Below are 26,758 nucleotides of genomic sequence, written 5' to 3' on the forward strand. Positions count from 1 at the left end.
TGTTCTTTGTTTGTTCTATCCAACCTCTCTTCATAAATGTTCCATCCCGTGCAACATCCTGGTGAATCTCCTCTGCACTGTCTCCAATCATATCCTTCCTATAATTGTCCCATTGGGCAGACGCAGCATGGGTTCATAAAGGGCAGGTCGTGCCGAACTAATTTAGTGGAATTTGTTCAGGACATGACCAGTGCCGTAGATAACGGGGAGCCAATGGATGTGGTATATCTGGATTTCCAGAAAGCCTTTGACAAGGTGCCACACAAAGGTTTGCTGCATAAGATAAAGATGCATGGCATTAAAGGGAAAGTAGTAGCATGGATAGAGGATTGGTTAATTAATAGAAAGCAAAGAGTGGGGATTAATGGGTGTTTCTCTGGTTGGCAATCGGTAGCTAGTGGTGTCCCTCAGGGATCAGTGTTGGGCCCACAACTGTTCACAATTTACATAGATGATTTGGAGTTGGGGACTAAGGGCAATGTGTCCATGTTTGCAGACGACACTAAGATAAGTGGTAAAACAAAAAGTGCAGAGGATACTGGAAGTCTGTATAGGAATTTGGATAGGCTAAGTGAATGGGCTAGGGTCTGGCAGATGGAATACAATGTTGACAAATGTGAGGTTATCCATTTTGGTAGGAATAACAGCAAAAGGGATTATTATTTAAATGATAAAATATTAAAACATGCTGCTGTGCAAAGAGCCCTGGGTGTGCTAGTGCATGAGTCGCAAAAAGTTGGTTTACAGGTGATTAAGAAGGCAAATGGAATTTTGTCCTTCATTGCTAGACGGATGGAGTTTAAGACTAGGGAGGTTCTGCTGCAATTGTACAAGGTGTGAGTGAGGCCACAGCTGGAGTATTGTGTTCAGTTGTGGTCTCCTTACTTGAGAAAGGACGTACTGGCACTGGAGGGTGTGCAGAGGAGATTCAAGAGGTTAATCCCAGAGCTGAAGGGGTTGGATTATGAGGAGAGGTTGCGTAGACTGGGACTGTACTCGTTGGAATGGATGAGGGGGGCTCTTATAGAAACATATAAAATTATGAAGGGAATAGATAGGATAGATGCAGGCAGGTTGTTTCCACTGGTGGGTGAAAGCAGAACTAGGGGGCATAGCCTCAAAATAAGGGGAAGTAGATTTAGGACTGAGTTTAGGAGGAACGTCTTCACCCAAAGGGTTGTGAATCTATGGAATTCCTTACCCAGTGAAGCAGTAGATGCTCCTTCATTAAATGGTTTTAAGATAAAGATAGTTTTTTGAAGAATAAAGGGATTAAGGGTTATGGTGTTCGGGCTGGAAAGTGGAGCGGAGTCCACAAAAGATCAGCCATGATCTCATTGAATGGTGGAGCAGGCTCGAGGGGCCAGATGGCCTACTCCTGCTTGTAGTTCTAGTTCTTATAATGTAGCAACCAGAAATGCTCACAGTAATGTCCCATATGTCTTTTTCACCACCCTATTAACCTGCCCTTCCACGTTCAGAGATCTCTGGACAAACACGCCAAGGTCCCTTTGTTGCTCAGAACTTCCCAGTGTCATGCTGTTCATTGAATACTTCCTTGTCACATTACCCCTTCCAAAGTGTGTCACCTCACTTTTTAGGGTTCCAGTTCCATTTGCCACTTTTCTGCCCATTCCGTCTATATCTTTCTGTAACCCAAGACACTCAACCTCACTGTTAACCATCTGGCCAATCTTTGAGTTATCCGCAAGTCTTCCATGTGGGATCTTGTCCAAAGCTTTATTGAAATCCATGTAAACTACATCAACCCCCATCTCCACACCTGGTCACATGCTCAAAAAATGCAATCAAATTTGTTCGGCATGACCTCCCTCTGACAAAGTCATGCTGACTATTCCTGATCAAACCTCTCCAAGTGGAAATAGAGTCCATCAGAACTTTCTCCAATAGTTTCCCTACCACTGATGTAAGACTCACTGGACTGCAGTTCCCTGGCTTATCTCAACAACCTTTCTGAAATAATAGGACCACATTAGCTGTTCTCAAGTCACCTGGCAACTCCCCTCGTGGCCAGAAATTAAAAGTTTGGGTCAGAGCCCCTGAAATCTCCTCCCTGGCCTCCCACAGCATCCTGGGACACAATTCATGCAGACCTAGTAATCTAATAATCTTATGGGCGGCACAGTAGTATAGTGGTTAGCACTGCTGCTTCACAGCGCCAGTGACCTGGGTTCGATTCCTGGCTTGGGTCACTGTCTGTGCGGAGTCTGCACATTCTGCCCGTGTCTGCGTGGGTTTCCTCCCACAAGTACCGAAAGACCAGCTTCTTCGGTGAATTGGACATTCTGAATTATTCCTCAGTGCATCCGAACTGGCGTCGGAGTGTGGCAATTCAGGGATTTTAATAGTAACTTCATTGCAGTGTTAATGTAAGCCTTCTTGTGACAATAATAAAGATTATTGTGAATGGGCCGAAGGGGCCCTTTCCGTGCTGTAAAATTCTACGACTTTAAAGGTAGAGGGAGGGAGGGAATTAATTTATAGAGAAAGTGCCAAAGCCCCAACATTCACCAGCTCTGCGGACACACCTTCGCTCCCTTTCCAATCTGAAAGCAGCCTGAGCTGGATTTACATTCCCCTTAATTGATCATTGCTGGGTGATAATCCTGTACTTCCTCACCTCACACCACTGTGACAGCACCTTCACTACACAGACTGCAGCAACTGACCAAACATCACCTTCCCAGTTATTCCCGAAGGCACCGCCTTCCCAACCTGGCCCCTTGCCTGAGGTGTGGTGATCCTCAGGTCACATCACCGCCGGTCAGCTCTCTCCCAGAACCAGGCCCTGGTTCACAACCACCATCTTGGGGAAGCAGGGCGCATGCGCTGGCGTCTTGGTGATGCAACAGCGAGTGGGCGGGGCCTGGAGGTTTCTGTTCCCAGCCGGGTCCTAGTGCCCGGCGATCAGTTAAACGGGCAACAGGTTTTTTTAATGTTTCACCCACTCCCAGGCTGAAGCTGATGTTTTTTCGCCTGGAGGTGTCTGTGGATCACGTAGACATTCAGTGTGAGAGGGTTCAGCCTCTATCCAGCTACCTGAAGGGGGTTATACAGTGTTTGATTACACTTAGTGGTCCTTTCCAGTTCATTATCAGGATGTTTATGTGATATTTTCTTCCCCTCAGAGTGATATTCCTTTATTTAAAATACATTTCAGCAGCAGGCTGACTGGTGATTTTTAAAGGAATAAAGTTTATTTATTATCACACTATTTCCCTGGATGTTTGAACATCTCAGCTCCTCATCTCTTTCACACTCACTGACACATAAACAGAAATTAGGTACAGATCAAGTTGAAGCTGTAATGATGGAAATGGAATGTAGACTGCAATCTTTATATCGCTGCAGGTCTGTTGTCTTCGTGTTGAACTAATCCTTTAGTTGGAGTGAAGCATTTTTAGAAACGAATAATTCTCACGAGGCTCTGAAGCTTTCTGTAGATGAATCGCCAGGAGGTTGGTTCTCAGGTGGACTTGGAAGCTGGAATATGTTCAGTACTGTGGCTGCACTGGAAAACATTCAGCTCTGCTGGTTCAGCTGGTTCCTGGTGCTTCAGATGCTTCTCACACACACATTTGCTTTGTTCAGGGTTTATTATACTGTATCCCTGACTATTAACTGCAGGGTTAAAACTCAGACCCAGAACACCGCGATACAATAGCAGTTTACGATGCTCACTCACGCTTATCTCTGCCCCAATTCGAGCTCATTCTCCTGTGTTCAATATGACACTTGGAGACCAACAGTCCCGAGATTTCATATTCCTCAAATGCTGGTTCATCCTGACACAACGAGACATTTAAGCTTCACAGGTGGCTGCAAAGTTTCCTTACTCAGATCCGTGTTAACTAAATATTGGTCACAGAATCGAATGTTGCCCACAGTTTAATGTCCATAATAACCTGTTAAGTTGCAGACACCTTGGCAGAGTTTGTGGATCTTACAGTCTATAATATCTAGTATCCTTGTGCCGAGCGTGACATCTTGAATCTACTCTTGGGTCTGATTAAAACAGTGCATTGTTGCTGGGTGGGATGGGCGGCATGGTAGCACAGTGTATAGCACTGTTGCTTCACAGCTCCAGGGTCCCAGGTTCGATTCCCAGCTTGGGTCACTGTCTGTGCGGAGTCTGCACGTTCTCCCCGTGTCTGCGTGGGTTTTCCTCTGGGTGCTCCGGTTTCCTCCCACAAGTCCCGAAACGTGCTGTTAGGTAATATGGACATTCTGAATTCTCCCTCTGCGTACCCAAACAGGCACCGGAATGTAGCGTCTAGGGGTCTTTCACAGTCACTGGCACTGTTTATTAAAAAAATTTAAAAAATTTTTTTATTCTCCTCCTTTTTCACATTTTCTCCCAAACTTACACCCACCAACAATAAACAATAATCAGTAACAAATATGTCAATCCCCATACCAATAACAACGATCCCATCCTCCCACCAAACCCCAAACATTAGCCCGCATGTTCACACAAACAAATGACAAAAAGGAATTAGGGATCACCCATAGTCGCCATTAACACACACACACACCCTCCCCCCAACCCTCCCACCCACCCGCCTCAACTAATGTTCTATGTTATCTGCTTCTTGAAAGTGCATAATGAATAATGCCTATGAATTGTAGAACCCCTCCATCCTTCCCCTCACTTCAAACTTAACCTACTCAAGAGTCAAGAATTCCAATAGGTCCCCCCGTCACGCCAGGGCACAGGGTGGAGCGGTTGCTCTCCAACCTATCAGGATCCGCTTTCGGGCGATCAACAAGGCGAAGGCTACAACATCTGCCTCCGCACGCGTTTCCAACCCTGGGTGGTCCGACACCCCGAATAGGGGCCAGTTTCACGTGCATCACTTTAGAAATTATCCTAAAATCCTCCTTCCAATACTCCTCTAGCTTTGGACAGGACCAAAACATATGAACATGATTAGCAGCACCCCCCCCCCCCCCACCCGCCCGCCCGCAACGTTCACACACATCTTCTACTCCTTCAAAGAATTGGCTCATCCTCGCCCTCGTGAGGTGTGCTCTGTATACCACCTTCAGCTGTACCAGCCCCAAACTTGCGCATGAGGTGGAGGCATTCACTCTCAGGAGCACCTCACATCAGAACCCCTCCTCCATATGCTCGCCCAACTCTTCCCCCCACTTTGCTTTGATCCTTTCCAGTGGTGCCTTCTCCTCATCCAAAATAGCTCTGTAAACCGCCGACACTACCCCCTTCTCCAGTCCCCCTGTCATCGGCACCTCCTCCAGCAATGTGGAGACCTGCTCCACCGGGAGGCTCTGTCTCTCCTTTCTGGCAAAATCCCGAACATGCATGTATCTAAACATTTCCCCTTGCTCCAGCCCATACTTCGCTTCCAGCTCCTTCAAACTTGCAAACCGACCCCTAAGAAACAAATCTTTTGGTGTATTAATCCCCTTCTCCTCCCATTTCCGAAAATTTCCATCCCACTTCCCTGGCTCAAATCTGTGGTTTCCCTGAATCGGCATTTCCCTTGACCCTGCCCCCAACCCGAAGTGTTGGCAAAACTGCTTCCAAATTCTCAATGAAGCTATTATTCCGGGACACCCTGAGTATTTCCCCGGGGCCATCGGGAGCGGCGCTGATGCTAGTGCTTTCAATCCGGACTCCCTGCACAAACTGTCCTCCATTCGTCCGTTCTGATCCACTGGGAATCAACCCCACTGACCCAGCTCCGCACCTTCTCCACATTCGCCGCCTAGTAGTAATACATCAGATTCGGAAGACCCAAACCCCCTGCCTGCCTTCCCCTCTGTAGCAGCACCTTTCTAACTCTGGCCACCTTCCCTCCCCATATGAACAAAGTAATCCTTCCCTCAATCTCTTTGAAAAAAGCTTTTGGCAGGAAAATCGGCAGGCATTGAAAAATAAACAGAAATCCCACAAGGGAAAACATCCTCCTAAGAAGCTCTCTGAGAATCTTTCATGTCTCGATTCGGCTGCCTTCATTCCTCTAAACTCCAATAAGTACAACCCAGCCTACTTAACCTCTCCCCATAAGAAATTCCCTCCATGCTCGGGATCAACCTCGTGATCCTTCTCTGGACTGCCTTCAAAACCAATTGTCTTCCTTAGATAAGGGCACCAAAACTATTCAAAGTATACCAGGTGCAGTCTAACTAATGCCTTGTATAGTTTTAGCTCGACTTCCCCATGTTTACATTCTATTCCCTTTGAAATAAATGTCAACATTCAATTTGTCTCCATATTACCTGCAGAACTTGCTTTGTGTGGTTTCTGCACGAGGACCCCCAATTCCCCCGTTACTTTAGCTTTCTACAGTCTTTCTCCATCTAAATAATATTCCGTTATGTTCTTCCTCCTACTAAAGTGTCTAACCTCACATTTTCCTACATTATGTTTCATCTGCCAAGTTTTTACTCAGTAAGTTACGCTGTCTCTGTCCCTCTGTGGATATTCTGTATACCTCACCACTTACCTTTCCATTTTTGTATCTGCAGCCATGGCAATAGTACATTCGCTTATTAAACACAGTTTTGAAATTCATGTATATCACATCTACTGGTCCCCCTCTCTCCAGCCTTCTCGTTATTACCTCAAAGAATTGCAATAAATTTGTCAGGCATGATTTACCCTTCACGAAGCCGGGCAGACCCAGCTTGATTACACTCTGTATGCTTAAATGCTCAGCTATTAATGTCCCTGGCCTATAGTTACTTGTTTTTGATTCCCTCCCTTTTCAATAAGGGTGTTCTTCCCAATCCTCTTGGGGTAAGGTGGGAGGAGCCTGGAGTGGAGTTTATACACCAGCACAGAACAGGCGGGCCGAATGGCCTGTTTCCCTGCTGTACACTTTCTGAAACTTTCGAATCCATTATCCGTAAATTCTCAGGGTAAAGGCTTGTGTCCACCTCAGCTCCGAGCTGGGAAACCGGACAGATCCCAAACTGGGAAATGGAAACCTTTAAAATCCAACACAAAACACAATTCTCTCACATCTAACCCGCGGTTCCAATGTCTCCGGAATTCCCCATTTTATTGACATTTATTGTACATTTTCTGCAGATCCCAATCCGCGGGAACCGTCCGTCTCTGTCCTCCTGCCCTCGGCTGAAGACGTCTCCGCTCAGAGATTCGTCTCCCTCAGCTGCTTAGTGAGAGGTTTCTCCCCCCGAGAGATCTTCGTCAAGTGGACCGTCAATGACAAGCCGGTGAATCCCGGGAACTACAAGAACACCGAGGTGATGGCGGAGAACGGCATAGCTCCTTCTTCATGTACAGCCTGTTATCCATTGCAGCGGAGGAGTGGGCCAGCGGCGCTTCTTACTCCTGTGTGGTGGGACATGAAGCCATCCCCTTGAAGATCATCAACAGAACGGTTGATAAATCCAGCGGTAAACCCAGTTTTGTGAACATTTCCCTCGCTCTGATGGACACCGTTAATTCATGTCAATGAGTATCTATTAGTTATATTTGCAACTAAAATAAAAATAATAAAGGCTTTTTCCTCCAATTGTGATTTAAATGCACAGCCACTTAATTAATGGTGCTTCCACTTTGCTAAGGTCAGATCTGTTCAATGTGACCCGGATTTCTACAGGTCTGGTCCCCAAGTCTCATACAACCAGTGCTCCCAGCTCAGATACACCCTGGGTTAGAGACAGAGCAAAACTCATTCATTCCAGGATTCAGCAAAATATCTTCATTGACTTTCCTCCCGCTGAGGAGAAATCGGATACTTTCCCATTTCAGACAAACAAACACATCATATTTAGATCTCGGTGTTCCTGCTTCTCTCATTGTCCATCCCATTAAAATTAATGTCAGCTTTAAGTTGCTGCATCACACCCACTGGGAACTGAATTGAGGGTCACACAGAAACATAGACCGATAATCCCTAGTCAAAGAGAGGGGAAAGGGAAATTGTTAATCCACTGTCTCCCCACTTCCCCAACAAAGAGAGGTGGGTGGGCATTATTTAATCCACTGTACCCACACTTCCCCAGCAAAGGGGCAATACTAACCCATTTTACCTCCACATTCCCGACCAAAAGATGAGGAAGGTGATGAGTGAACTCTCTGTATCTCCACCTCCAGCAGGGAGAACCCAAAGGCAATTTGCTGAGCTGACCAGAGAGAGGGAGATTATTAACTCAATATCTTCCCAGTCCCCAAGCAGGGAGTTTGGAAGTAAACGGTTCTCTAGACTAAGAATTCAGTTACTGACATTACAAGACGGCACTTAGCTTACTGGCTGAAGGGTTTCAAAGGCCATAATGATAAAGATGTCTGAAAGTATCTATTTGTGCAACATAATTGTTTTAGCACTCTTGTTCGCCTTATCAGTATGCTAAACCCGATTCCCCATAATCCAAATCCAGACTGGTGATTGAATTCTCCCTGGGTTTTCACTGTTCTCTCCTGAGGCACCTCCTTGTATTCTTGCATTCGGTCACCTGATGGCAGCGTGCACCTCACAGAAAACACATTTATAAGCAGAAAGTTCAACATATTCTACATAGGTACCAATAATACCCACAAATGGCAACGCTACAGGCAGCTGATACAAATACACAGACAGATTAAGACACAAACACTAAACATACATGCACACAGACCCACACACGCTCACACGTAGACACAAACACATACATAGACACACATAGAAACACATGCATAAACATACACCCAGGCATAACGAACCACACATATTTTGTCACAAAAACACACGCAAAAATTCACAAACCTGCACCTAAACACAAGAAAGCACATGTTTATACACACAGACACACGTGAACATACACACACAAATCCACACACACAAGCGGGTACACAAATGTACACAGACACATACAACCACATGTCCACACAGATACACAAACATATGAAACGAGACAAGCAGATTGACTGAAGAATATGAAACACAAATGTAACCAATAACATATACATTAGCAGAATTTCACGATGACAGAAATATTTCCATTCAGAGACAATAATCCACGTTAGCACACTAATCAGGTGGACACATATTAGCATACACTTACACTCATTAACACGAACACACACGAATACACAGAGAGTCATCAATACACATCAATAGATAGTTATAAACAACCATCAGCACATAAATAGCACTGCTGCCTCACAGCGCCAGAAACCCGGGTTCAATTCCAGCCTTGGGGGATTGTCGGTGTGGAGTTTCCACATTGTCCCGTGTCCGTGTTTCCTCCGCGTGCTCCGGTTTCCTCCCACAGTCCAAGGATGTGCAGGTTAGGTGGATTGGCCATGCTATATTACCCCTTAGTGCCCACAACGTTAGGTGGGGTTACGAGGTTCTGGAGATAGGTCAGGGGCATGCGTCCAGGTAGAGTGCTCTTTCGGAGGGTCGGTGCAGACTGAATGGGCCGAATGGCCTCGTTCGGAACAGTAGGGATTTTACGATAATGATTATATGATGAAATACACGCATCAACAAACACACAAACGCACTTATCCAGACACAAACATTAAGACACTGACATGCATGTTGAACGTATAAAGACACATTAACACTTTCATTACTGGGCAGTGAAGTATAAACTTATATTAACACAGGCATTAATATATAAACATAGACTTCAACACACAAACACACACAATCAAACACTCATACATACAGATTAACAGAAGATAAACAAAGTTCACAGACAGGCGCTGACACACAAATACACAGATCAATACTCATTGGCAAATGAACACACACAATGACACTTACAAAGACATCGGGACACACAAAAGACTAAAGCAAAACACGAATTTCGCATCTACACAAACACAAAAGATAAAGAACAAACACAAACATCAGGCAATGGCGGCACGGTGGCATAGTGGTTAGCACTGATGCCTCACGCCACCATGGACCTGGGGTTGATCCCGCTCCTGGGTCTCTGTCCCAGTGGAGTTTCCCCGTGACCCGTGGGTCTCACCCCACAACGCAAAGATGTGCAGGGTAGGTGGATTGGCCATGCTCACTTGCCCCTTACTTGGAAGAAAAAAGTTACAGAGATCGATTTCTGAGTGTCACAAACTCAACAGTAGATATGCAATGGAAATATATTAAAGAATGAATTAGCAGCGGGAGAAAATGAAGCGAGAATATTAAAAATATATCCTGGATTAATAAACAATCTGATTATATTTATTTGCTCTATCCTCGTAGATACCACAGACCACACCTGGACTGAAGACGATGAGGATGATAACGGGAACATCTGGACAACCGCTTCCACATTCATCACCCTGTTCTTCCTGAGCATTTCCTACAGCGCTGCAGTCACTCTGGTGAAGGTGAGAAGATTCAATCCACTCACACTTCAAACTGACAGAAGCCCGTTTAAAAAATCTCTAAATGTTTGATTGATTAAAAACTCGAACATCAATGTCCCAGATCATAAACATCTGCTTCGTCATTTTCTCTCTCTTTTACAGATCAAGTGATCGGTTGACTTTCGGACGCTGTAGATTTTCCTCAACTGTTTATTGTGATGTGCGTGTGACAGAAATACAATATCTCCTCTTGGTGACTCTCACAGTAAAATCCTCTCAGTTAATTATTCTGCATCTGTAACTGAGACAATCATGGACAGTATTTCTGTTTTTCAGTTTGAAATGTACGAGATAATTTTGGCTGTAATGTAATTGTAGCTAATAATTTCTCTCAATGTCATGTCTAAATAAGTAACTTATCTCGTACCTTATTTACAACAGTTGCCTTCCCTTTATGTTGAGCTCCTGTTCTCTCTTTCTGATGTCTGTTACAGTTGTACATACATTTGGCAGCTCAGAGGGCATGTGTTCTGTTCTCAGTGTGACCCTCAATCGTTATGTTCCCTTTTGTTAATTCAAAATAAGCTTTTCTCTAATATTTTCTCTGAAATTGTAATAAACATTGAATGAAAAATGAAGAAAATAAGACTTTGCCGAACTCCTTTCTCTAAGGTCCTTCGGGAGCGCTCCATTTCCCCGATTATATAGTTTTCTCCCCTTTCCCAGACAGATATTTCTCACCAGTCCTGTCTGGGATGTTACTGAACTCATGGCCCCTCAGTGAAAACGCCACTGCGCCACCAAGCGGCCCATCCGGGTAAAGCCAACTCCACCTTTGCCTTATTTTGGTAAACTCCAGAGGCAGAATGCCAGCTGAAGAATTCCACAGATTCACTGCCCTCTGATGGACGAAATGTCTCCTCATCTCTGTCCTAAATTTGAGATCCCTTGCTCTGAGATTATGCCCTTTGGTCTTAGACTCTCCCACAAGAGGAAACAAGATGATTTTTCAGGTTGTGTAACTGGTTAAAGCTCTTTCCACAGTCAGTTCACTGGAACACTCCCACTCAGGTGTGTGTGTGTCTCGGGGCTTTTCCAGTCACACTGATGTTTGAAATCACTTCCCACAGTCAGAACAGACAAGCACATTGACAGTTTGTGATATTTAGATCCTAATGAATTGAGTGACTGTCAGATCTCGATGCTATATTTGGTTCAAGTTGCCCAGATGCCAATCCTCCCGTTCTAATGCCTGAAAAAGAAGTTTACAAAAATTATCATTTTAAGAATAGGATAGAAATTCAAAACAGATAATTTTAGTTTCTATAGAACCTTCTTTCCTCTCTTGCTTTCCCCAAGCATGGGGCCCAGTCAAAATAAAAGACCAAAATCAGCTAGAAGTCCCAACAAAAGTGTTGGGAACCTTCCTAACTGAACCAGAATATTGTTCCCAGTGTCTGTGAAACACTCTGTCCGCTGAGGTGTCCACTGGTTGTGGAAGGTGTCAAACATTCTGGTGGATAGTGCATGCTCCCTCTGCAGGGCCACTGGGAATAGACAAGACCATAGAACAGCGGTCGGCAGCCAGAGTAACCACCCACCCGCCTCCATAATAATATTAATAATAATCTTTATTGTCACAAGTAGCCTTACATTAACACTGCAATGAAGTTACTGTGAAAGGTCCCTAGTCACCACACTCCAGCGCATATTTGGGTACATAGAGGGGGAATTCAGAATGTCCAATTCACCCAACAGCATGTCTTTCGGGACTTGTGGAAGGAAACCGGAGCACCCGGAGGAAACCCACAGGGAGAACTTGCAGACTCCACACAGGCAGTGATCCAAGCTTGGCATCGAACCTGGGACCTTGGAGTTGTGAAGCAACAGTGCTAACAGTGCAGGGGCTGTTTAGCACAGGGCTAAATCACTGGCTTTGAAAGCAGACCAAGGCAGGCCAGCAGCGCGGTTCAATTCCAGTACCAGCCTCCCCGAACAGGTACTGGAATGTGGCGACTAGGGGCTTTTCACAGTAACTTCATTTGAAGCCTACTTGTGACAATAAGTGATTTTCATTTCATTTCATTACTACTGTGCTACCGTGCCGCCCACACCACCCAGCTACAATGCACTGTTTTAATAAGACCCAAGAGTATATTCAGGATGTCACGCTCAGCACAAGGATACTAGATATTATAGACTGTAAGATCCACAAACTTTGTCATGACGGCTGCAACTTAACAGGTTATTATGGACATTAAACTGTGGGTAATATTCGATTCTGTGACCAATATTTAATTAAACACGGTCCCGAATAAGGAAACTTTGCAGCCACCTGCGAAGTTTAAATGTCTCGTTGTGTCAGGATGAACCAGTATTTGAGGAGCATGAAATCTCTGGACTGTCGGTCTCCAAGAGCCATATTGAACACCGGAGAATGAGCTCGAATTTGGACAGAGATAAGCGTGAGTGAGCATCGTAAACTGCTATTCTATCGGGTGTTCTGGGTCTCAGAGTTTTAACCCTGCAGTTAATTGTCAGGGATGCAGTATAATAAACCCTGAACAAAGAAAATGTGTGTGTGAGAAGCACCCGAAGCACCAGGAACCAGCTGAACCAGCAGAGCTGAATGTTTTCCAGTGCAGCCACAGTACTGTACTTATTCCAGCTTCCAAGTCCACCTGAGAACCAACCTCCTGGCTATTCATCTACAAGAAGCTTCAGAGACTCATGAGAATAATTTGTTTCTAAAAACGCTTCACTCCAACTAAAGGATTAGCTCAACAAGAAGACAACAGGCCTGCAGCGATATAAAGACTGCAGTCTACATTCCATTTTCATCATTCCAGCTTCAACTTGATCTGTATCTAATTTCTGTTTATGTGTCAGTGAGTGTGAATAAGACAGACTGAGATGTTCAAACATCCAGGGAAATTGTGTGACAATAAATAACCATCTTCGGTTTAAAAATCACCAGTGAGCCTGCTGCTGAAATGTATTTCAAATAAAGTAAAATCACTCTGAGGGTAAGAAAATATCACACAAACATCCCGATAATGAACAAAGAACAAAGAACAAAGAACAAAGAAATGTACAGCACAGGAACAGGCCCTTCGGCCCTCCAAGCCCGTGCCGACCATACTGCCCGACTAAACTACAATCTTCTACACTTCCTGGGTCCGTATCCTTCTATTCCCATCCTATTCATATATTTGTCAAGATGCCCCTTAAATGTCCCTATCGTCCCTGCCTCCACTACCTCCTCCGGTAGTGAGTTCCAGGCACCCACTACCCTCTGCGTAAAAAACTTGCCTCGTACATCTACTCTAAACTTTGCCCCTCTCACCTTAAACCTATGCCCCCTAGTAATTGACCCCTCTACCCTGGGGAAAAGCCTGGAACTGGAAAGGATCATGAAATGTAATCAAACGCTGTATAACCGCCTTCAGGTAACTATACAGAGGCTGCAGCCTCTCACACTGAATGTATACGCGATCCACAGACACCTCCAGGCCACAAATATCAACTTCAGTTTGGGAGTGGGTGAAATTTTTTGGAACCTGTTTACCAAAGTCGAAATCTGCGGGCGCTAGGACCCGGCTGGAGAACAGAAATCTTCAGGCCCCGCCTACTAACTGTTGCATCGCCAAGACGCCAGCGCATGCGCTCTGTTTCCCCAAGATGGCGGCTGTGAACGAGGGCCTGGTCCCGGGAGAGAGCTGACCGGCGGTGATGTGCCCTGAGGATCACCACACCTCAGGCAAGGGGCCAGGTTGGGAAGGCGGTGCCTTCAGGAATAACTGGGAAGGTGATGTTTGGTCAGTTGCTGCAGTCTGTGTAGTGAAGGTGCTGTCACAGTGGTGTGAGGTGAGGAAGTACAGGATTATCACCCAGCAATGATCAATTAAGGGGAATGTAAATCCAGCTCAGGCTGCTTTCAGATTGGAAAGGGAGCTGAGGTGTGTCCTCAGAGCTGGTGAGTGTTGAGGCTTTGGCAGTTTCTCTATAAAGTCCCTCTCTTTACAGCACGGATAGAGGCCCTTTGGCCCATTCATAATAATCTTTATTATTGTCACAAGTAGGCTTACATTAACACTGCAATGAAGTTACTGTGAAAATCCCCCAGTCGCCACACTCCGGCGCCTGTTCGGGCACACAGAGGGAGAATTCAGAATGTCCAATTCACCTACTAAGCTCATCGTTCGGGACTTACTGGAGGAAACCCATGCAGACACGGGGAGAATGTGCAGACTCCACACAGACAGAGAACCAAGCTCGGAATCGAACCTGGATCCCTGGTGCTGTGAAGCAGCAGTGCTAACCACTATGCTACCGTGCCGCCCAGTAAGTTTATTAGATTACTAGCTCTGGATGAATTGTGTCCCAGGATGCTGTGGGAGGCGAGTGAGAGATTGCAGAGACTCGGACCCAAAGTTTTAACCACAAATTAGGCCTGTTTTTGCTGGAATTTAGACATTTAAGGTGTGATCTAATTGATGTATTTAAGATATTAACAGGGAAAGACAGGGTAGATAAAGATCAACTATTTCCACTGTTTGGAGATTCTAAAATTAGGGATCATTGTCTAAAAATTAGGGCTAGACCGTTCAGGAGAGATGTTCGGAAGAACATCTTCACACACAGGGTGGGAGAGGTTTGGAACTCTCTCCCACACACAGCAGGTGAAGCTGGATCAGTTGTTAAGTTTAAATCGGAGGTAGAGTTTTGTTAAGCAAAGATATTCAGGGATATGGAGTTAGGTCACAGATCAGCCATGATCTCACTAAATGGCAGGACAGATGCGAGGGGATGAATGGCCTACTCCTGTCCCTGTGTGTATTTCTGTGATTCTGAAATTCAGACAACGATACCATGATAGGGCGAAGAGTCCTGATTAGCACCTGAGTTAGTTCGAGCTGCAAACCATCCCTTCAGATCCTTGCCCTTCATGGATTTCATGAAGGCCAAGGTAATAGTTGGATTATTGAAAGACTTGACGGAGTTGTTGGATACCATTTTTCGGGTCTCAGGATAACGCACAACGTAATTCACGCCGCACAGCCTTGCGTTGCCTTTGAACCTCATCGAGGCCTCGACGCTTCGTTTGTGTTGCTGCCGAAATTCCTGGAAGAAGTAAATCCTCACTCCTTCCTGCAGCCAGGTTCCACCTCATTGTTCCCTCTCCAGGACATTCTCTCAAGTTGTGGAAGCGAATGATTACAGGCCTGGGATGAAAACTATCCCTCGGCCTCAAAGACCGATGCTCCCTTTCTAATTTGGAACGCCCAGGCTTCACATCCAGCTCGAGAAAACGTGGCAGTCGATCCTCTAAGAACCTAACGGGAGTCTTACTCTCCACACTAAATGGACAGAAAATATCATAATTTATGGGCAGCACAGTAGCACAGTGGTAGATCCAGGGTCCCAGGTTCGATTCCCAGCTTGGGTCACTATCTGTGCGGAGTCTGCACATTCTCCCCGTGTCTGCATGGGTTTCCGCCGGGTGCTCAAGTTTCCTCGCACAGTCCAAAGATGTGCAGGTTCGGTGGATTGGCCACGATAAATTGCCCTTCGTGCCCAAATAAAAGGTTAGGTGGGGTTACGGGGATGGGGTGGCGGTATGGGCTTGGGTGGGGTGCTGTTTCCAAGGCGCAGACTCGATGGGCCGAGTGGCCTCCTTCACTGTAAATTCTATGATGACCATCTGACAGGCCGATGACTCAGATGTTCTTTCTCCGAACCTCAGTTCTCCAGGACCTCCGCCAGCCACTTGACTGGTTTTCAAAGGATTGAATTCGACGGAAGCATCTTGCTGAATGTTCAGGATTCTCTCCTCCGGACCATCGAGCCTCTCCATGGCGTTTTGGAGCTGGGCCTCATGAGCTCACAGATATTGAGTCAGCACACTCCGCCTCTGGTCAGTAACACGGATAATGTTGACAGTCATCATTTTTGCCGCCTCCCAGAGAGCCCCAGAGAGCGTGGGGTCGAGAGACCTCCTAGCGGTCGAGAGACCTCCTGAGGGTCAGGCCGCCATGTTGAAAAGGCGGCTCCATTCCCGCTGAATCCACCTGTGCTGTTTTATCTATGCATTTCTTCACGTTTTCCAGCATAATCCTACCAATCCGAACCCTGAAATCTTCCAGGGACACGATAACAAATATGAATTCAAGGATTAGGTAGATGAGTGCCAGGCAATCAGGATAAGTGTTAGATTGTAGGTTAGTGGCACCAGAACCTGTGGAAAAGCAGCTACTCCCGCACCTGTATCGCATGCCTGACGCCACCCCACTCCCAGTCAGAAATCTGATTGATGAGGATGTTGAGTGTTATGCGGAACTTGCAGGTAAATGGAGAGAAAGCTGAGATGAGAAGGGATTTCTTTACTCGACGATGTGGTGAAGATTTGGTATTCTCTATCCCCGAGGATTCTGGAGCTTCAGTCATCAAATATTTTCAAGACACAGACGGATCGGTTTCTAGATATTGAAGATGTCGAGGGATATGAGGGATAGTGTGGGAAAACGGTGCTGAGGTAGATTAGCCAATGGTCCCATTGAATGGATCAGGCTCGATGGGCCGAATGGCCGACTGCAGCTCATATTTGTTATGATCTCCTGGACAGGAAGCTGTGCGCTTGGATTTGTCAATCAACCTGAATCAGCACCTTCAGGAGAATTAGGAGGGTCAATATGAGATACAGCAGAGTGAGAATGGAGGGAATGTGTGGGATGGACATTTACAGCTTTCGGGGAATAAGAGAGAGGAAACAAAGTGACATAGAAACTAGAATTGTCTGTTCTGAGTTTCTATCCTGTACTGACAGTGATGAATTTTGGAAATTGTTTTTACAGGATATTAGACGAGGAGGAATTACAGACAGAAATCTCAAACGTTACGTCTCGATCTGACAGTCACTTCTTTCCTTAGAACCTGGATATCATTGGGCTTTGAATCTAGAAGGAGAAATGTTTCCCCGAACAGTCAGATAAATATTTCAACCATCAGTGTGACTGGAAAAGGACCGAGACCCACACAAAACACACCCGGGTGAGAGTGTTCCAGTGAACTGACTGTGGAAACATCAGTGTGACTGGAAAAGCCCCGAGACCCACATAACACACACCCGAGTGAGAGTGTTCCAGTGAACTGACTGTGGAAACATCAGTGTGACTGGAAAAGCACCGAGACCCACACAACACACACCCGAGTGAGAGTGTTCCAGTGAACTGACTGAGGAAAGAGCTTTAACCAGTGACACAATCTGAAAAACATCACAATATTCAGAGCGGGGAGGGACCGTACTCGTGTTGTGGATGAGGCTTCAACTGATTGTCCTGCCTGGAGAGACGTCAGGAGACCCAAAACATGGAGAAACCGTGGAAATGTGGGGACTGTGGGAAGGGATTCAGAGCCCCATCTCTGCTGGAGCTTCATCGGCGCAGTCACACTGGGGAGAGGCCATTCACCTGCTCCAAGTGTGGGAAGGGATTCATTCAATTATCCACCCTGCAGACACACCAGCAACGTCACACTGGGGAGAGGCCATTCACCTGCTCCAAGTGTGGGAAGGGATTCAATGATTCATCCACCCTGCAGAGACATCAGCAAATTCACACTGGGGAGAGGCCATTCACCTGCTCTCAGTGTGGGAAGGGATTCACTCAGTTATCTCACCTGCAGACACACCAGCGAGTTCACACTGGGGAGAGGCCATTCACCTGCTCTCAGTGTAGGAAGGGATTCACTCAGTTATCTCACCTGCAGACACACCAGCGAGTTCACACTGGGGAGAGGCCATTCACCTGCTCTCAGTGTGGGAAAGGATTTGCACATTTATCCACCCTGCAGACACACCAGCGAGTTCACACTGGGGAGAAACCATTCACCTGCTCTCAGTGTGGGAAGGGATTCACTCGGTTATCTCACCTGCAGACACACCAGCGAGTTCACACTGGGGAGAGGCCATTCACCTGCTCTCAGTGTGGGAAAGGATTTACTCTATTATCCAACCTGCGGAGACACCAGCGAGTTCACACTGGGGAGAGGCCATCCACTTCTCAATGTGAGACGTGATTGCATGTTTCATTGGACTTGCTGTGACACCAACAATTTCATAATCGATTACAGGGCTTGGATTCTGCTGTTATTGTTTCTGCTCTACACCCAGGACTGCATTTTGTTAATTCTGACAGGTGGTCAGTGGGATGGTCGGAGGGTTTCTTTATGCTGGACTGGCCGGTCTCACCACCTTGCCTCCAGTGGGCTGATTCTCTTTGAGCCTGGTTGCTAAAACCTGGCTTCAAAATTGCACAAGGATCACAGAGTAAAAGGATGTTTGGAAGTTTGAAGATATTTAGTTTCCATTTCTGTTTCAAACCCCCCAAAGCATGCCACGTTGCCATGGAGATGGGCCCTGGTGGTTACATGGTTACTTTGTTTAAGTTATCTGGGTGTCCCTGACAGAAGGAAACTATCAGGTTATCAGCGTCAAGTTGCCTGAGATGGACTAGGAAACTGATTGGTACAGGGAATACCTAATATTTAAGGAATTATTACGTATTTATCAGTGGTCGGTTAGCTCAGTTGGCTGGACGGCTGGTTCGTGACGCAGAGCAAGGCCAACAGTGAGGATTCAACTCCCGTACTGGCTGAGTTTATTCATGAAGGCCCCGCCTTCTCAACCAGGCCCCTCACCTGAGGTGTGCTGACCCTCAGGTTAAATCACCTCCATCGGCTCTCTCTCTGTCAAAGGGAGAGCAGCCTATGGTCCTCTGGGACTTTTGCAACTTTTATTTCACATATACACAACAAATATAGATTCCTTTCAGGAACAAAAATCCAACAGGAAAAGTGATGCAACCGTGACTAACAAGAAAAGTTAAAGATTCCATGAGATCCATTAGAATTCAGCAAAGGAGGACCAAGAAACTGATGAGAGCAAACTGGCGAGAAACATAAAAACTGACTGGAAAAGCTTCTGCAGGAATGTGAAAAGGAAAAGATTAGCAAAGACCAATGTGGGTCCATTCCAGGCAGAGACAGGAGAGTTTAGAATGGGGAATGAGGAAATGCAGAGAAACTAAACAATGTGTGTCTGTCTTCACAGAGGAAGATACAGAAATTGTCCCCAAAACACCAGAGAACCAAGGGACTGGTGGAGATTAGTATTGATAAAGAAGTCGTACTGGAGAAATGAATGGGGTTGAAAGTGAATAAAACTCCAAAAGCTGATGATCCACACCCCAGAGTGTTGAACGAGGTGGCTGTAGAGATCTCTATTCCTCATTCTAAATTCTCCTGACTCTATCTGGAACAGACAAACCTTTGTTTGAGCCAAACATTTCCTTTTTACGTAGCCACAGAAGCTTTAACAGTCAATCTTTATGTATTTTGCCAATTCACATTCTATTCTATTCTCCCTTTGTTTCTCAGTGTCTTGGTTGTGACGAATGTGATATAAAATAGTTACTTTAGAGTTACTAGTTAATGTAATGTAGAAATAAGCCACTTTGATTCTGGCAGTTAGAGACAAAGGGGTTTGAGACCGCATGGAAAAAGCAGGAAGAGGTGTGTCTATGAGAGTGATGCTGCATTGATAGTGGCCAGAGAAAGGGATTGGAAGTGAGCCAATCAGAATAGATCGAACAGGTCAGGAGGGACATAGGCTGACCTATGTCCGTCGAGTATGTGAAACTTGATACCATTTGAATTGATTTTGCAGAGATCCCTTTGTCTTTTAGTCAGTCGTTTTCTGGGATGTAAGAGGCTGGATGTCTTTTACGTTTCTGTAAGATGATTCAAGCTTGCAAGCTAAATAAATAACTTCTTTTTACGTGCAAATCCGTCTCAACTTTTATTGAGGCCAGACTGACAGAGAAAGAAATTTGGGGATCTACATTTGGTGCCGAAAACCGGGATTTCTCTGGGCGATCCTGATCCAACTGCGAAATCAGAATTAGACTGATTATGAACAGGAGGATGGGGAACAAAGGGCCCTCAATGTAGAACTGGAAAACGACCGCGCATTGATTGTTCCCCTCTTCTTATCGTCTGATTAGTCTGGTCACTCGCGGTTGGCACAGAAAGACCGCCTTGACGAAATCACAGGTCAGTCTGGGGATTAGCACTTTAATTGATGGGATTTCATATTGTTGTTTCGGCTTGGGTTCGGGTTTTCGGCTGATGGGACTTTAATAATGAAGGTTCAGTCTATTATATGGGTTCAGAGGCTGATGTGACTTCATTAATGAAGGTTCAGTCTATTATAAGGGTTCAGGGGCTGATGTGACTTCATTAATGAAGGTTCAGTCTATTATAAGGGTTCAGAGGCTGATGTGACTTAATTAATGAAGGTTCAGTCTATTATAAGGGTTCAGAGGCTGATGTGACTTAATTAATGAAGGTTCAGTCCAGTATAACTGTTTTTAAATCTGAAGATGGTTCAACTCTATGTGTGAGTGTTTTAAATATATAGTTGATTAAGCTAAAATTGTCTCCTTGGACTGTAAAGTTCCGAGGTCTAGTTGAGATTGTGAGGAATGCTGCATATTGGTTGAAGCAGAAGTCTCTCAAAGGGTTAACAGCAGCAGGCGGAGTTGAAAACAGACAGTGCTTCTCACTCAGGCTTTGAGATAACAGCAGCAGCCGTAGTGTAATCGGATACCTTTCCTTTGAGTCAGTGAACACCAGCAAAGTTACGTTTTGAATTAATTAAAGGAAACCAGTGGGTTTCTCCACCTCTTTGATAAAAGTTATTATTTTCGAAAGCAATTGATTGAAATTGCCAGAATCTTAAATTTTACTTACTTGAAATAAGGTTTATCTCATTTTATCTGGAGATTAATAGAAACTTAAAGAAGATCATGGACACCATTTTAAAAAGTGTCAATCTGGAGATGATAGTTGATTTTGCTAATACTTATGATAGTTGATTTTGCTAATACTTATGTGTATGTAAAAGAAAAAAAACTTGTTAAAAGAAAAATTGTTAAGATAAAGAAATAATTAAGTTGTAAATGTTATACAAGTTTGTGTTAAGCAAATTGTAAATTTAGTTCTGAGTTGAGATCAGAGCTAAGCTTGCAAGTTGCAGTAATTCAATTTGAATTTTCAAACATTTTTAAGTTTTAAAAAAAAGAGAGCAAATAGAGAAAAGAAGGACACAGATCTTGAATGCGTTGAATAGCACATTTCAAAGGCCCATAAATCTTTCTGTTATCTTAGACCTAAAACCTAGGAAGATTGACGAGCCAGAGGAATTTCTGGGGCGTTTTAATGAAATCTACCGGGGGCAGTCAGGCGATTTGCTGTATCTAAATGGTCAGAATTCCCCTCAATACTGTGCTATGTTAATGCATTGCCTACCACCTTCTGTGGTTACTGCTGTGAAATGTAATAACATGAATTGGACAGAGAACGACCCTTCCCAGATGGCAAGGGCAGTCAGATTTTACTGGAAGGAGGGTGTAGGCCAAGAAGGAGGCTCAGTTACAAAGGTTAAGACTGAGTATGTAATGAAAAAGGATGATCTGCGACCCCAACAAGCGGCAGAAATGGTAGTTTACCAGCAGGAGCTCCAATATAGTGACTTTGGGTGGGTGGATCAGCGAAGAGGAGGATGAGACAACAGTGCTATATTTCTATCACCCCCCAGTGGTGGACGTTAGACATTGAACAGTCACTGCATCACGTTACCCTGGCCTATGACAGAACTGGACGAAACAGGGAGTTGCAGGACAAATACCGGCCATTACTTGAGACCGAATGGCCAGTCAAGGTTACAGCCACAGTCACGGGAAAAGAAGGTACAGCCGATTTTGTTACAATATCACCACATTTATGGCCACAGTCAGCTTCGGTAAGCCCTCATATTACACGTCAGGTCCATGACCAGTACCATGCCAGGGATATGGGGCGAATGGTCAGCATCTTACCGCAGCTCGTCAGAATAGGTATGAGATATACCTTTTGAACAATCCACGTCTGACATTTAAATACTGTACCACTATCAATCCAGCCTGTTTTCTTAGTGGTCCCCCTGTCCATGAAGACGCACCTGGCCACGACTGTTTAGCCTTGATTCAGGAAACTACCACAATAAGGGGCGATTTGAGTGACATTTCGTCAGAACAACCTGACATGATTATGTGTGGTCAAATATCCCACCGGGGTTTAGCTAATGGCTTACTGCAGGCCCTCCTTCTGCCAGCGCAGATTTCCGTTATTAAATGCGCTGCCCACACGAATGGTACAACCCCAGTTGACGTTGGTAATGAACGAGCAGATTGTGCAGCGCGCACAGCCGCACAAATTCAGCAAGTGATGGTGCCTAAAATGTTAAGTCAGACTAAACGATCTACTATGAATGTGTCTGCTTCTGACAAGCCAATGCCAACCATCCAAGACGTCATAAGGTTACAGGAGGACGCTCCTGAGAGTGATAAACAAATGTGGAAACGGTTAGGTTGTACATATGATTCTGTTTCCTCTTTATGGACCACGCCTGCACATCAGACTTGTATGTCTGATGTACTGGCTTTATGGGTCATCGAATGTGTACACTTTGCAACTCATTGTGGGGCTCGAGGGACTAGTGATTTGTTGCTGGACACTTGGTGGCACCCTAAAATGCAGGGGTTGGCCCAAAGTATCAGTGATCGGTGTTTGATTTGTCAGCAATATAACACCGGAAAAGGTATCCCTTGTGGGAAGGGGCAAACCCCGTTGCCCAGTGGTCCCTTTGAGACGCTCCAAATGGATTACATTGAGTTGGAAAGGTGTCAATGTTACAAATATGTTTTGGTCATTGTGGATGTGTTCAGCAGATGGGTCGAGGCGTATCCGACTATCTATAGTAAAGCTGCTCCTGTGGTTAAAGTCTTGATGAGGGAAATCATTCCCCGGTACAGTATACCAGCTCAGTTAAGTTCTGATAATGGGCCTCATTTTATTGGACAAATTAACAAGGAGTTTTGCTCCCAGTTGGGCATACGCCAGCAGTTACACTGTGCTTACAGACCGCAGGCAGCCGGGGTGGTTGAGAGACACAATCAGACCCTCAAAACTAAATTGGCTAAATTAAGAGCAGACACGGGACTGACATGGCTTAAGTTGCTCCCCGTTGCCCTCTTCCAGCTGCGGGTTACACCTGCGGGACCAGCCCGGCTCTCTCCCGCCGAGATTCTTTATGGCAGGCCTCTTAGAACTCCTTGGAGCCTGCAGGTTCCCAGACGGGTTCAGTTTCATCAGATGACTGAAGAAATGACCACCTATGTTCTAGCCCTTACGCAAGTGCTCAAGGAACTCCATGGCCCAGTCCGTGCGGCTCACCAGCCATTGCCCCAGTACCTAGCTCACTTTCAGTCCAGCCCGGTAGTTATGTCATGGTCAAAAAATTGGACTAGGAAGGGGTCGGAGCCGCGATGGGACGGGCCCTTCCAAGTTCTCCTTACCACCCCCACAGCAGTTAAAGTGGAGGGGCGAAGTGCTTGGGTCCACCTACATCACTGTAAATTGAGTCCATCTCCACTACTGTAAAAGGTCGGATATTAACCTGCCTCCCTTCTCCAGTGCTATTTTACAGGTGTGGAGCATGATGGAGTGGCTACGCATCGTCTGTCTGATATTTGGCCTCACTTCGCTTGGCGTGTTATTGGCGATGGACATGGAAAAGGGGAATATTATGTATCTGTGTAGCCCCAACCAATCTACAAGGATACATCACCTATGCAAAGGTGATGTTCTTCACTGCCCCCATATACGAGGACATGGTATCGACTCATGGAAGGTCATCAAAGTTAAGGAGAATGCGGGAGTCATGAAGCAGCTGCACCGGTCCCGGCGATGGGAAGGGAACATTATATGGACATTGCCTTGTTTTTGGAATACATGTAAATTTGATTTTGGATGTGTTAAAAGTGGTACAATAAAGGTAACATCAGGCTGTCAGAAGAGTGTAGGAAGAGACCATGAGAAAGAGAAAGGGACTAGAGAGAGGACGGGGCGTGTGAGAAGGGAAGTACAGCTAGAACGTAGGTTACCGGGAGATGCACTTAAGTTAATTAAAGGCCAAACTGAGGAAAACCCGGGTAGTATGAATCTCTTCTACCAGATTTACCACCGTCTGTATGGCCAGGGACGGGTTGTCTGCTACCCAAACCCCGCAGCGGTGTCTAGGTTATTTTCTGTTTCACCGCTTTGGGGCACTCCCCAAACGGTGGTTCATTGTCAGCGTTCCGAGCCATTGCCCGAGCACGTCACTCTTCCTTACGATCCGGATTCAGCACCACCGGCTATTTGCCTTCCCCTCCCTCGGGATAATTCCCATTCACAGTACGATAGGCTGCGACGGTGGAGGGCGTACATACCTAGCCACTTCACTCCCAATAGGGATTCCCGATCGTACGAGAATTGCTTCAGCAGTGAAGGATATGGCTGTTTGCTGGTAGAGGTGGACACAAATATAACATGTCTGTTTCCCACCTGTACGGACAGGAGGTGCCATATCACCCAGGCGTCTGGCCAATGCGTTTGTTATAGCACCACTTGCGTTCCATTGAACGCTGGCCTCCAGCTCCTTTGTGGCTGGGCGAATGTCTCTCATATCACTGTTGGGAATAGGGCTTTCCGCATTGCTGGGCGGCCCGAATGGGCATTTCAAAATTGGATAAACTGGGCTACTGGGAGGTCCTTACGCAACCGATATGCTGATTGTGATGCTAGTCTCCACACGGAACAAGGATACTACTTTTTATTTAATGGTACGGCGACCAACGTTTTGTCACCCCATTTCCCCGCCGAATTGCTATGGGGACTCTAGTCCCTACCACAGTCCCCTGCCCTTCGGCGTGGAACCTGCATAATCAGTTAGCACGCCGGGCAGTCTCTGCTGAATTTTGCGAGAACTGGAAAAAACCTCAGGTTCTTGCACCCAACCGGGGCCACTCAGCCGGGTGGGGCATTCTGAGCGTATTGACACTGGGAGGTGTGGGGGGTTCCTTGGCTGTTAGTGATCGGAATTATTTTATTTGCGGCCTTACCATCTTGGGAAATGAAACCTTGGGAGCCCTCGGGGCAATAACTAAGGAGTCTCAGCTACGGTTGTTTGCAATGCAGAACCGGTATGCTCTTGACTATCTTCTGGCCCGTGAGGGTGGGGTATGCGCCATAGTACAGAGCAAGTGTATCATGGGTGTTCAGGACTTGACCGCTAACATTACTAAATTTATGGATCGCATACGGGATCACTTGGACGGGATGCAGGATCCTGACTCTTGGGGTAACTGTGGTTTTGGAGGATGGAAGGACTGGTTGATAAATATGGCCATGTATCTAGTGGTAGCTATCGGCTGCATCTTTGTGGGCCTGGCCATCCTTAAATGTGTGATGGGTAGAATGCGGGGTGCACTAGATCAGATCACCGCCCCAATCACCGAGAAAAAAAATTTAACTGTTAAAATGCATGAGGGTGAGGCAGATGAAGGGGGGCTAAGACAGGAATTGGAAATGCAGCGACGGATCTTTTTAGATGAGGAACCGTAGCTATGGATTGGATAGTTCGGTTATCATGGAATGATAAAAGGAGGGAATGACGAATGTGATATAAAATAGTTACTTTAGAGTTACTAGTTAATGTAATGTAGAAATAAGCCACTTTGATTCTGGCAGTTAGAGACAAAGGGGTTTGAGACCGCATGGAAAAAGCAGGAAGAGGTGTGTCTATGAGAGTGATGCTGCATTGATAGGGGCCAGAGAAAGGGATTGGAAGTGAGCCAATCAGAATAGATCGAACAGGTCAGGAGGGACATAGGCTGACCTATGTCCGTCGAGTATGTGAAACTTGATACCATTTGAATTGATTTTGCAGAGATCCCTTTGTCTTTTAGTCAGTCGTTTTCTGGGATGTAAGAGGCTGGATGTCTTTTACGTTTCTGTAAGATGATTCAAGCTTGCAAGCTAAATAAATAACTTCTTTTTACGTGCAAATCCGTCTCAACTTTTATTGAGGCCAGACTGACAGAGAAAGAAATTTGGGGATCTACAGTTGAAGAACTGAAGTAAATCCTCGGGAATGAATTATCACTTTGGACAGGTTCTGAGACAATTAAATTTTGACTTCCAGGACAGAGTAACTATAATCGTGGAGTGTGATTGTCGGTTATGTAAAAGGGGAAAGTTCTATTTTATAGTTTATGTGTAGGTTTCCAAGTTAAAGTAGCTTCTAGTTTGTTTGTTTGTTGTATTAAAAGTCATAAAACTTGAAGTCCCGCCGTTTGATCCTTTAATTTGTTGACTGGGGATTTGAATTTTTTATAAGAAGTTGCTGAACTTTATGGGGGTCCAGATCCACAAGTTTTGTCTTCCTATTTGACCCTCTGGCACCTTTCTGTCTCTATTGCTCATGTCACTGACAGCCAGTTGATGGAGCTGAGGGCTGAA

General features: G+C 45.6%; 3 protein-coding genes across 6 annotated transcripts in view; 2 read left to right on the top strand and 1 right to left on the bottom strand.

The window, feature by feature from the left end:
• The window catches only part of LOC140418533 (uncharacterized), a 74,861-nt gene extending 72,045 nt beyond the window's left edge, over positions 1-2,816 (bottom strand). For 2 of the 4 annotated variants that reach the window (XR_011945115.1, XM_072502011.1), the window contains exon 1: positions 2,642-2,787. The gene's annotated coding sequence lies outside the window, so the exon portion shown is untranslated. Of the gene's footprint in view, positions 1-2,641 lie in introns of all 4 variants that reach the window. The other 2 variants (XM_072502013.1, XM_072502012.1) reach the window with 2 other exon arrangements.
• LOC140421380 (uncharacterized) overlaps positions 1-26,582 on the top strand; it is a 456,825-nt gene extending 430,243 nt beyond the window's left edge. The window contains exon 2 of the mRNA XM_072506051.1: positions 23,891-26,582. Within this exon, the coding sequence (XP_072362152.1) occupies positions 23,891-25,139 (1,249 nt within the window). The 3' untranslated portion in view covers positions 25,140-26,582. The remainder of the gene's footprint in view (positions 1-23,890) is intronic.
• On the top strand, positions 17,657-26,582 carry LOC140421353 (uncharacterized; the record flags this gene model as incomplete). Its single annotated transcript, XM_072506022.1, has 1 exon — positions 17,657-26,582. A coding segment is annotated over one exon (738 nt), but the record flags the coding sequence as incomplete, so codon positions are not given.
• Positions 26,583-26,758: the final 176 nt, after the last annotated feature.

This window comes from Scyliorhinus torazame, chromosome 5 (genome assembly GCF_047496885.1).
Source record: "Scyliorhinus torazame isolate Kashiwa2021f chromosome 5, sScyTor2.1, whole genome shotgun sequence".
NCBI lineage: Eukaryota > Metazoa > Chordata > Chondrichthyes > Carcharhiniformes > Scyliorhinidae > Scyliorhinus > Scyliorhinus torazame.